Source organism: Haemaphysalis longicornis, unplaced genomic scaffold, assembly GCF_048455015.1.
Source record: "Haemaphysalis longicornis isolate Haplotype H1 unplaced genomic scaffold, Haemaphysalis longicornis Haplotype H1 scaffold_1, whole genome shotgun sequence".
Classification (NCBI taxonomy): Eukaryota; Metazoa; Arthropoda; class Arachnida; order Ixodida; family Ixodidae; genus Haemaphysalis; species Haemaphysalis longicornis.
Window position 1 is genome coordinate 381,705,634 of NW_027526203.1, and position 11,430 is coordinate 381,717,063.

Genomic DNA, 11,430 nt, shown 5'->3' on the forward strand with positions numbered 1-11,430 from the left:
GGCTCCTTTATTAATCTCCGCACACAAAGCCTTGTCAGAACTGTTTTCTGTTGAAGGCGATCACGCATATCAGTACGCCTCCCAAGAGGCGCCTACCATGACCAAAGATTGCGAAATTCTGATGCCACGCCAGCCCTCGCAAGGCCCAGTACTTGGGCCATGGTCACCACCATCCACCGTGGCCTCCGTAGTGTCCGCCGTGTCCATGATGGTGGTGGTGGTGGTACGACCTAGCGGACGCGCAAAAAATAAAAAAGAACAATTGTTTTTTACCAAGCACGGGCGCACGTGCACACGCAGGCACGCACGCACACGCACCCATATGCACACACGCCTTTTGCTGCTCATGTGAGCTCTGCATACTCGCGTACTGAGCTTTTCTGGAAATTTTTAACCGCCACTGCCAGCGCATTCCACATGTGGCCGGCCAGCTAATAAAGCAGAGCCAGTATGATTCTTACTCGATATTACGGCTAGAAAAGTGCCAATAAATTGACAGTGTCCAAGCTTTTTGGCCACAGGGCGCCCTTGTTACGGTGGGGCGTTCCTCGTTTACACTGATAGCACGGTGGAAGCTTGGAATCAGGGCCGGCTGTCCTGGAAACGCGTCGTCTCTTCTTTCGGAAACCCCCGTTAGAATGTTTTACCACAACGCCCGTGAATGACCATTCCTTGCAATCAAAGGGGCAAAATACGCATGTGACAACGTTCAGCGTAAGATCTGACACGAAGAATGTGATCTGAGCTGTGACAGTGCGTGTATACCGTCAGCGTGATGCTCTGAATTGCCTTGTGTCACATCGATAATCAAATGGTTGAGTCAAATCGTGAACCAGGCATCGTTTTATGTCAGATTTGCTAAATTGGAGCAGCAATTAGTCCTTCGGGTGCATTGTGGGGAAGCAGCCCCATGCAAGCTTTTTTTTTATAGAGTGCATACTCTGCAACTATTTTCTCGGAAATTATGTGACCCGGGCTCCCATCATCACAGCCTACTCCGGTCCACTGCTGGACGAAGGGCTCTCCCATCGACCTGCGAAAACTCCTGTCCTGCGCTGTTCAAGTCCATTCCTTGCCTCCGAATTTCCCTATTTCATCACTCTATCGTGTTATTGGCCTTCCCCTTTAAAATTTGCATTATTGTGCACGAAAATGTTAAGCACCTTATATGGGTATGCGGCAAGCTGGACAAAGAAAGGTGGATTCACAAACCGCACTATGTTCGCACATACGAAGACTGGATTGAGCCACAGCGAAACCAAAAGGAAAGGTACAGCCGGTAAAAGGCTTGTCTATAACACAGCGTTCGTACTCTCAGCCCTATCCTGCCCCGCCGGAGCGGGATTTGAATAAAACTACTGCGGAATACTGAAGTCTTAGCCCTTCGCTTTTGCCTCCGACATGTTTGGAACGAGTATGTTTCGGCAGTTTTCGGATGTAGCTAGTTGAAGTTGAAATCGCTGTTATAGACAAGCGTTTTACCGGCTGTACGTGTCCATCTGGTCTTTCGCGTAAGATGCCAACCTTCTCCAGCGGAATTGAGATGGTCCTTGTGCGGGGCGGACATAAAAACACCACCTAGCCATCAGTCGATCCTCTTGGAAAGTTACTTTCCCCCAAATGACCTTCACTGAGTGGTCCGTGTGCGGGGCGGTTGTGTGAAACGAACCCATGCCACCTGGTAACTTTTTTTTTTCTTTTCCCTCTCCTCCTCTTTCTCTTCCCCAACATGAGGCATTCGACCTCTCCTGTTTGAATAAATAAATAAATTAATTAATTAATTCATGCCGATTCATAATTCATTCAGCGTTTTCGCAATTGTATACATTGAATTGGTGTATTTTCAGAGGCACTTTGCATTTGTGCTGTGCGAGCCCACACCGTACCTGGCACAGTTCCAGCAGGAACCACCATCGCTCGGAAAACTCGTTAGTTTCCAAAAACTGTGTTTTCTCACCGGTTTCTGCCAGATTTGCCGACCTTGCCGCCTCTAAAGAGGCGGCAAGGACGGCAAATACCGAAATGTGAAATCGCTGCTTATATGCAGCGACTTCACATTCCGGTATTTTTAATTGTTCTGGTCGAGAAACCCGTGAAAATGGACAGCCAGAGACTCATTGACCATACTTACCCCATGTTTGTCGGACGGCTCGTATGAGAACCGCCCCGTACTTCAGAACGATCCTGCACGTCCATGCTTCCCTGAGACGGTGCGTATATTATCTTACATGCGCACATTTTATTTGATATGTGCGAACGTGGCCTGTTCAATTGATACAAGTGTTCGGCTTCCAGTTGTACTATTAGGGCACACGTCATTGTAGCTCACTTTTCCTGTTCCTTTTGTTTCACTTCAATATCCCGGGCACCATGCCCAACAGCCGCATCCGACGGTAAAGGACTCAGACATTGAATGTGAAGTCCAAGAAGAAAGACAGCGGTTGCTTGGCCACGTAATGACGGACAATAACCTTACTCAAGAATGCAGCGAAGTTTGAAGTATAGAGGGAAGGAGACGAGAGACTGAATGATAAATATGTGGCATACTTAGCTGACCGTTTTTGACGCTCCGCTATGCTCCCGACGGGCCGCTAAGCACAACCGCAGCGTCAGCGGCAGAAGGGCTTTTAGCTAAGCGATAACCGTATCTCCCTCGATGGAGGCGCCATGATTCGCGTCACTGGTCGTGGCCTGTGCGTGTGGAAACCAAAACGTCATCGCAAAGTAAAGATACGAATTGGAATTTGGTCGCTCAAGTAATGTAAAGTACCGTGTTTAGTGCCTTATTTCACCTTTTTAATACAACGTAGTCGCTTACACGATATAATGGTTCTAAATTATTTTAAAGAAGCCGATAAACTTTGGAATAGCCAAGACAAGGCTGTCTTTCTCGGCGCTGCATAGAAGCAGCCCCGCGCTTCGGTCGACGTTTTTCGCTTCCAAGCTAAATAAAGCTCGTTGAGGAGTGTGGCACCTTTGCCTATTCGCAAGAGCTTTCGCGATTTCGTCGCTCGCGTTTCAACTAAAGAAACGGAGTTCGCGGGAGCGCGCTCGCATCGCGGGGCACGGTAACGTAAGCTGCCGCGACGGTCCGCTAAGAGGCCCAGCTAGGTTAGCGGAGCGGGGCCCCGCTCCGCTATCGCCGCTAGCGCCCTTGCGCGCCACGCATGCGCAATGGCGCTCCCGCTAGCTATCGGAGCGGAGCGGACCGTCAGAAACGGTCAGATAAAACTCTCTATTATCAAAGAGGACGTCAGCACAGAAGCTACAATACCGAATGGATTCCTTTATAAACAAAGTGTAGAATCCTTTACAGAAATAGTTCCTCCCAAAAGAACAGGCATAAATATTATACAAGCAGTATATAGATTCTGCATACAAGATTTTACCTTTCATAATAATTTGCAAGGCATCTTGCACGTTCCAACGGCCTTTCTGTAATTGATCGCCAAAGGTATTGTGTTATGCACCCATAGGCTACCACTGAGAATGTCCTTGAATTATGGCTGAGCAAGGCCGCGACGAGAGCCGTATACGCCTCACGTGGGGCGCACAGCAGGTAGCAAACGGACCTCGGCGCACTATACTCACGGGTAGTGGTGGTGGTGCGGCGTGTAGTGGTGATAGTGGGGCGAGTAGTGGTGGTAGTGAGGTGTGTGGTGATGGTAGTGGTGGTCGTCCCGCCTGCCGTAGTGGATCGGGATAGGGATGGGCACGAAGCCCCTGTGGCCGCCCAGCAGCGCCGCAGCGCCCGCCAACTTGAGCAGCTTGCCTTGCTCGCTCACGTGGACGCAGGCCAGCAGCAGCAGCGCCGGAAACAACAGAACAGACCACGGCCTGCTCCGGCGCCAAGCGCACTGCTGCAGTTCCTGCTGCGACGGCATATACGCTGGGGCCTTGCTGCCAGGGCCGCGAGGTCCCAGGCGGACAGCAGCTGTACATGCAATCACAGGGCAACGAGCTGCAGAACTGTCTTTATTGGCTAGTATGATGATTTCGTTCCCTTTAGGCATCCCAAAAGCCAATTAAGATATTTCAAAATTACTTTCAATGAGCCACGCTAAAAGTGGGGTTTTGGATTTCGACTTGGAACAATACACGGAGAAGTAGATGCTCTCCACATCGGCGAAAGCGATGGACGGCAAGAACAAAACAATAATACAATATTTAAATGCGTAGCATTTCTCACAGCGAACCCACTGGGGTTTTACGCTGTTCCGTGCTGATATATAGCGGCCCCACGTAAAGGATGTGTGGAAGGAAGAGGTTTAGAGTCGACAGGAAGTCTGGTGAATTCTGAAGAGACCAGCCCAGTCAACAGCAGGGCTTACTACTTCAGGTGAGGGACGCACACGATGCATCCGCGCGCACACACGCACACACGAAGGCGTCGGATATTTGTACTCCTGCGCACAGGAGGACTTTAGTGTGCGCCCTAGAAATTATGGGGCCGGGCCTGCTTTGCCATTACACGCCTGAATGGAGCGCCCAAGGAACAAGTTTGACGAGTAATGGAGATAGGATTTTACTAAAGAATGAGATCTGCACTGCGACATCACGCAATGCGACGGCACCATGCTTGCGTGGCATTACGTCACAGCTCCGACGACCCTATTTTCTGGTCCCTGGCCCGCTTCAATCGCTTGGTCGCGATGATTGATCGTTCAGGTGCCGCCGCGCGTTTGTTTTTATGCCGCACTACAGCCCATTGTATATAGAGGGTTAAACCAGCTATAATGACCACATCATTTGATTGTTATAACTATACAGTCCAACGTGACGTATTAATTTGGCACCTTATTGAAGATCTGGTGAAAGGTAGGTGTGACTATAAGTACAGCATAACCCTGCATGATTAGTACTGGAGTAGTTAAATGTAGAAGAAATGGGGTAAGAATATACAAACGAAGTATCAAATTAGACATTTCAGACAGTGGGATACGACACAGTGAATCGCGAGGTTATATTTGAAAGCATTCGTTAGTTAACGTTCTTAAGTTAGGTGAAGTTATAAAGGTTGAAGCTGAAGTTACATCGGCCAACTCAGCGTTAAATGGAAAGTGCGATTGTCGATGCATTCGAGTTGTTCTCGGCAGTGCCTATGCTATAAGATGCAATTGTCACTCTTCCACGCTGCGTGTTAGTACCTGGCAGCTACAGACCGAGTCAGTGCCAGTGGCGTAGCCAGGGGGGGGGGGGGCTGACCGGGCTTCAGCCCCCCCCCCCCCCCCCCCCCCCCTGAAATATTTTCGGCCGTCGCCGTGCTGCCTGTACGCCTGGCACGTCGCCTGTGAACAAAGCTGCATATTCTTCGAAAGTGCCACTAATGGCACTTTCCACGAAATGCTACGAAAATGCCACGAAAGTGCATGTCTGCCCTTCGCATGGGTGTTTACACAAAACCACGGCCGGACTCGACTCTCCGCGCTGCGGAAAGGGAGATGAGTCCGGCCGTGACAAAACGAAGCGCCTGAGGGGTGCGAGGGATGATTTCGGAGGGGTGCAGCCCCAAAAGCGACGGCGCCTTCGGTTAAGCTCAGCGCACGGGACGCCAAAGGCATGCGTTGTATCCCTTTGAGCGAGTCGTTCTCAGCAGAGGAGATTGACTCGGCCGGGGAAGCAAGGTGTAATCCGCACTAACTCGCGGCGGAAAAAAAGAGGGACCGCCGGCCATTGATGGTTGAAGACTGGTACAACGCAGGCCCGAAAGGGAACAGACGATCTTTGTATGTTAAGCAGAACAACGTGCAAGCGGCGGTGGCTGACCACGGCGGCTGCATCTCCTAGAAAGGGGGAGATCAAGCGGCCGTGGGCACACATCAATACTCCTGCAAGGTAACTTAAGAATGCGATGAGGCTACGTAATTGGTGATACGTGCAGTTTAGCTGGATGAATGCCGTGCGCGGGCAGAGGGCCTTTGCGAATGAGACACACAGCAAGGTACGCCCCTCTTCCTCGAGTCAGCCCTTCATTCTTCCTTTTTCACGTTTCTGTCGAACCCGGGCTCAGATTGCGCGCACTGAGTGTTGTCCCCTTCCGACGGCGATGTTGCGACAGTCAATTTCACCCCCGCGATTAGGCAGATTTGTTCGGCGGTATTCTCCCCTAACCTAGGAAACTGGAGAACAGCGGGTTGACAGAAAGGGCGCGCTGCGGCTCCCCGAGCCAGTCACAGACTTTATCCTAAATGTGAAGGCACGACGGTCACCAGCCCTGCCACAGGCAGACGGCGTCGACATATACGACCTCTATCACAACTAAAGCCCCTCCGTTGCGTCCTCGACCGCTTTTTCCCTGGACGGCGGCTGCCCAGAGCAGTGTATATTCAGGGGCCGGAGTCACAACGGCGATATCGAACTGTAAATCATTTTCTTCCAGTGACTAATCCTTACATGATCACTGATGTCTTTTGACGATGGAGGTTGCATTGTACGTTAAGTTGTGCGGTGCAGATCAATTATGCATTCTTTGATATTTAAATATTCACTTCCTTATATTTACACGATACCACAGTACCTTGTGTCTGCGAGCTAAAAAAATGTCTATCTCGTTTTATTTCGAATGCAGTATTTGCGCTTGAATTGGTAGTTGAAAGCGCCCACGGTGGAGCGGATAGGTGACTTTTAATAGAGTGTATCGGGACAGCGTTAGTATCAGTACATGATGAGTGAAAAATATATTTGTTCTGGCTGCAGTTTTAATTGTTTGCTTTTACTGGGACGAAACTCCCTGTGAGGTAGCCGCTGTAGCATGGTGTGCCCGTTATCGGGACTTTTGTTACCGCGTTTCATATCGACGCGTGCATCCACTGCTACACCCAATTTTAAAACCATAGCAGCGTGCGCAGCGCAAGTGAAGGACCTTCGTACTGGTGGCGAAGAAACGAACGTGCCTTTCTGGTAGAATTTTCCTTGAACTCTTCCTGGCCTTCTTAGAAGTTCTGTGGGCGCAGGAGTATCGTTCTTTCAAGGCTCAATCGGTCGTGCATGACAACGGCATTTCCTAATTAAATAAACGGGCCATATACAACAGGCTCTCTCAAGAGCACCAGCACACCTACGCCCCCCCCCCCCCCCCCCCCACACACACACACACACACACACGGGTGCGCGCTGATGTGATTCTTCCTGGATCCACAACTGCTACGTATACATTCTAAAATGTTGCATGAAGGACATTTTGAGTAATCGTCAGCATTTCTTAAGTAACCGCAATAACCGAGGAATTATCACGGTAAACAACTTTGCAATTTTTAGCCAATCTATCCTGTCGTAGCCTGAAACCATGCTTTAGTTTGAACATCACGGTCGCTGTCAACCCAGGAAATAGTTTAACTGTGTCATTACTGTCCGCTTCATGCCAAAGCATGGTAGTCTTTGGTCTTTCTGTATGCGGGGCCATGCCAATACGCATGTTTTCTTGGTGCACTCCGGGAAACAAAATGCTGACTTGTTTCGGGCATCGCACCATGCCCGAAGGCATGTGCTGGCTCTGCACAGCTACCCAATCCTCCGTTTTCCGGTGGGCCAAGGAGATTTCAAACATAATTTACATTTCCCGCATCTGCAACGAAAACTACAAAACTCCTGTGCGCCCTATACATTCCAGAGCCGCCCATGCTCATGAACTGCAAATAATTTTTTATCGTTTAGCTTTAAAACCGGCAGTGTGTACTCGGCTGAAAAATGGCAGCGTACGCGTCAGCTAAAAAAAGTATGTACTTTCATTAAAGTTTGAAACCAAAATGGTAGGACCGCATTATAACACTTTCCTCAGATCTCACGACAAAATTCAAAACGCAGCAATATTTTGCTCAGCTTGCACAGCTCATGCTTAACCGCAAGAGTATGGTCAGACGTCGCCTTATTTGCGGTATTATTTTTTCTTGCTAAATATAAAGTTCGATACAGCATTGAATGGTGAACTTTGCAGTGACTTGCTCTACCTCATCTGGGAGTGGTTAACTAAAGGGGGTGGCTGCTCCAGAAACGGTATAACTTGATAGTACACGCCTTCAGGCAGATTATAGGGCATTTATGCACGAAGCATTAAAACTTGACCGGCAGTAATGTAACTATTTGAGAACACCAAGCTCATTACAGTAGACTCTACATTTGGGCTGTGCGGAAATGTCAACTAGATTCATTATGTTACAAAGCACAAGCTTCTCATGTCCGCCGCGAGTCCTGATAGAAGCTATAGTATACGAAATGGACTGCGTTGAGACTCAAAACAAAAGCGCAAATTTAAACTGGCATGATTTAACAAACGGCGATGGCTGAATTATTCCGCTTTGCATGTGGACTAATACCGACAGGTTCGTGTAATTTTCGCCCTTAACAGCGCTGTTCTTGCGCGTGATGTCTGTCTGTTTATGGTTGATATTTGTTGAAATTATTGCTAGTGATATAACGCATCTTGCATGCATAATTCATAGCCTTTCGTTTTTTGGAGATAAGATCGACCTGCGCTACACATAACGCAAGTGCAAAGATTCGATGTATACTGCGAAGAATGAGCTCCATTGGCCTCACACTGGCAGCTAATGTACGGACGTTGAATGCAAAAACATTTACTTTGCATTTCGGGCAAGAACAACTAAATAAAAAAATCTAATTCTTACGGCCTACGCCATTTTATTGCGGATGTCACACTCATCATACTCCACACGTCGAAATAAAGCAAGTAATTGCATGAAACTATGGCCGTTTAATGCAATGCCTGCACAAGGTTCCCGTGCGTGCATTGTACGTCCTGTATCACGGCCATAGATTTGTACCACGCGGTCTGTGGATTTTCGCCCAGTTTACAACTTAACCTGGCACAAATACAATCATAATCAACACCAATATCATGAGAGAACCTTAAAGGGCCTATTTGAAGACAAAATACAACCTTGTTCAATTTAATAGCACTAGCCTTTGGTAACTAGCATATACATTCCAATTACAGACGTTTTTTCAACCGAAGCAATTGATGCAACAAATATCATAAATTTTCAAATTTAGCGCTGCAGTGAAGCAACATCGGCAGGAGTGGTATATATATAGGCTAGCACTAAAACGTAGTTGTGAGTGTGTTAACTGCACGTTGGATTTCAAATGATAAGATCAATGGAGGCCCCTCTACAATCGCGCAATCATGTTCCTTGGCGGTGACTTAGGTCGTTGGGCGCCCATCGTCCAACAAGATCCTGTGCTGTCATAGTTAAATCGCCGCGGGAAAGTGGGCGGGGATTCGCCATTGCTTCAAATGTTTAATTTAATATATCGATAATTCCTTTGAAGTTTGCTGTAAAACTGATATCATTGTTATCGGGACAAGGCAGTTTTTTTAATGAACCAAACATGTATTTTATCTTCATAGCCTTTAATTGCGCTTGCAAACTACCGCGCTTTTTTTCTTTCGGTGGGGTGGCGTGGGGGGGGGGGGGATAACCTTAGCCCCCCCCCCCCCCCCCCCCGAACAAAAATTCTGGCTACGCGCCTGCGAGTCACGCGATATCCCATCGCCGAAGCCCCGTTGTTCTTCGCCTTGTAGCCGGAAGTCATGCAAATTAATTAGATTTTAGAAAGGCTTATTCAAGGCAACACACACGCGTGCGTATACTTACGCGAGCGAACGTGTGTGTTTATAAGTGTGTGTACATTCACGGCCAGACTGGACTCTCCTGGGGAGGAGAGTCGAGTCCGGCCGTGGTACATCATACCTACAGACGCAAGCACCATGACTTAAATTCTCAGAAGCTCGTCATCCCTGTTGCAATTGGGCGGAAGCCTCAGCGGCCTCTGAGCGTAAGATTGGCGCCTCAATTCTCGCCTTGCACATTTCGAGCAAACCGGAACGTTTACTATTGATACTATTGCCTCGGTCTTCTCGCGCGGTGTACCGATACCCTGCCTGCATCACTGTCAACAAGCGCGAGAAAATAAACTAAACTAAGTTACAGTGCATTCTCGAGCCGGCCTTATCGGCCTAATTTTATAGATATAAACTTCCAGGAGGAAACAAAGCGGCTATACAAGAAAGGAGCTGGAAATAAACGTGAGACACCGCACCCATGATCATATACGTAGTACTTCCACACCGGCAGCACGTTGGCATTGATCATTTACTTATACGGGCGCACGCGAATATTGTTTGGAGGAGGATCCGCACTTGTAGGTATGCACAAGGCTTACATAGAAAACGTATTATGCCGAAAGAGCAGCCACTCACCGAGTTGGATGCAAGGTTCTGAGGATTGGCCTGCCGTGCATAGCGACGCATTTATACAACCCCCGTGCAATCCTGCGGACGTCCCGGTGGTCGCTGTCTTGTCCCCAGAGGAAGGACTGACGCAGTTAGCTTCAGTGAAGAAGAAAAGCGCCAGTGGTGGGGTTGCACGACTCGTTAAAACAACGAAAAGCCGGAACAGCGAACGGAAGCAAATGTGTACACTCCATGGAAAGAGAGCGTAAACTGACCGCACACCAAATGGCGCGAAGCGCTTTTTTTTTTTCGGACACTTGCGTTCTGGATGGTTGAGTCGGCTCACGCAACAGATTGCTTTTTTTAGAAAGACTGTAAAAATAGCTTGTGCGATACTTTCCTCCGTGGTTGTGTGCTTTTAGCCCTGCCCCGAAAGATATACTTACACCACAGGTGAGGTGGCTTGGCTACCACAGGTCGCAACTGAAAAAAGTCCATGCGGGTTGATAAGAGGCGTCAATGAGCCGTGTTCCGGCTCATGAATATTTTTATTATCTAACCAAACTTTGCAAGGAGCATGAACACGTATGATTCTGCCAGGATTTTTTAAAAGAAAATTTACAGGTTGTACGGTTGATGGTTGATTGTGGTGTTTAGCGCGCACAAGTTACACCTGCACAGTGCGGCGCGCTGTAGTTGAGGGCTCTGGATGAATTTTGATTACATTGTGATCTTCAACGTGCGCCGAAATCACGACACACGGGCGTTTTCGCTTTTCCCCTTTATCACACCCCGCGTCCTTGGACTCAGCAGCACAACGCCTTAGCCATCGAGCCACCGCGGCGGGTTGGGCAAATAAAAGTAAAAACGCCATTTAGGGGTGGGTCGGATGACGTAAAGGGAAAGTATTGATGAATGTCCTCCTCATCTGCCTGTGCGTGACTCGTGGAGTAGTAGTAGTAAGTGCTAATGATTACATGACGTCACTCCGACAGTGCTTTCTTTGAATCTCCCGCTTTTTTTTTTGAACAACAAAAAAAAGTTCGGCCTATGAGCGTTTGCAAGAAGTTCTTAAAGAAGTGCAAAAAAACCAACCAAAACAAAGACATATCCTTGGTTCTATAAACGTTGACCACAACTACGTTTTAATTTGTTTTATGAAATACGAAATCGCGCCTTGCTTGCAGTGGCGTCTTCCTTGTTTCCATGACGACGTTGTTAAGAATGGAGGTGGTCGC

General features: G+C 48.3%; 2 protein-coding genes across 2 annotated transcripts in view; one reads left to right on the forward strand and one right to left on the reverse strand.

Annotated features, from left to right (window-relative positions):
• LOC144160705 (uncharacterized) lies at window positions 1–3,884 on the reverse strand. Its single transcript, XM_077691905.1, has 2 exons — window positions 3,592–3,884; window positions 1–230 (listed from the first exon to the last, which is right to left on the reverse strand). The coding sequence occupies exons 1-2, from the start codon at window positions 3,882–3,884 to the stop codon at window positions 164–166; spliced, it is 360 nt and encodes a 119-aa protein (XP_077548031.1). The 3' UTR covers window positions 1–163.
• A 7,476-nt stretch (window positions 3,885–11,360) lies between these two features.
• Window positions 11,361–11,430, forward strand: part of LOC144155203 (alanine--tRNA ligase, cytoplasmic-like) — a 71,693-nt gene continuing 71,623 nt past the window's right edge. Inside the window, exon 1 of the mRNA XM_077686512.1 lies at window positions 11,361–11,422. The gene's annotated coding sequence lies outside the window, so the exon portion shown is untranslated. The remainder of the gene's footprint in view (window positions 11,423–11,430) is intronic.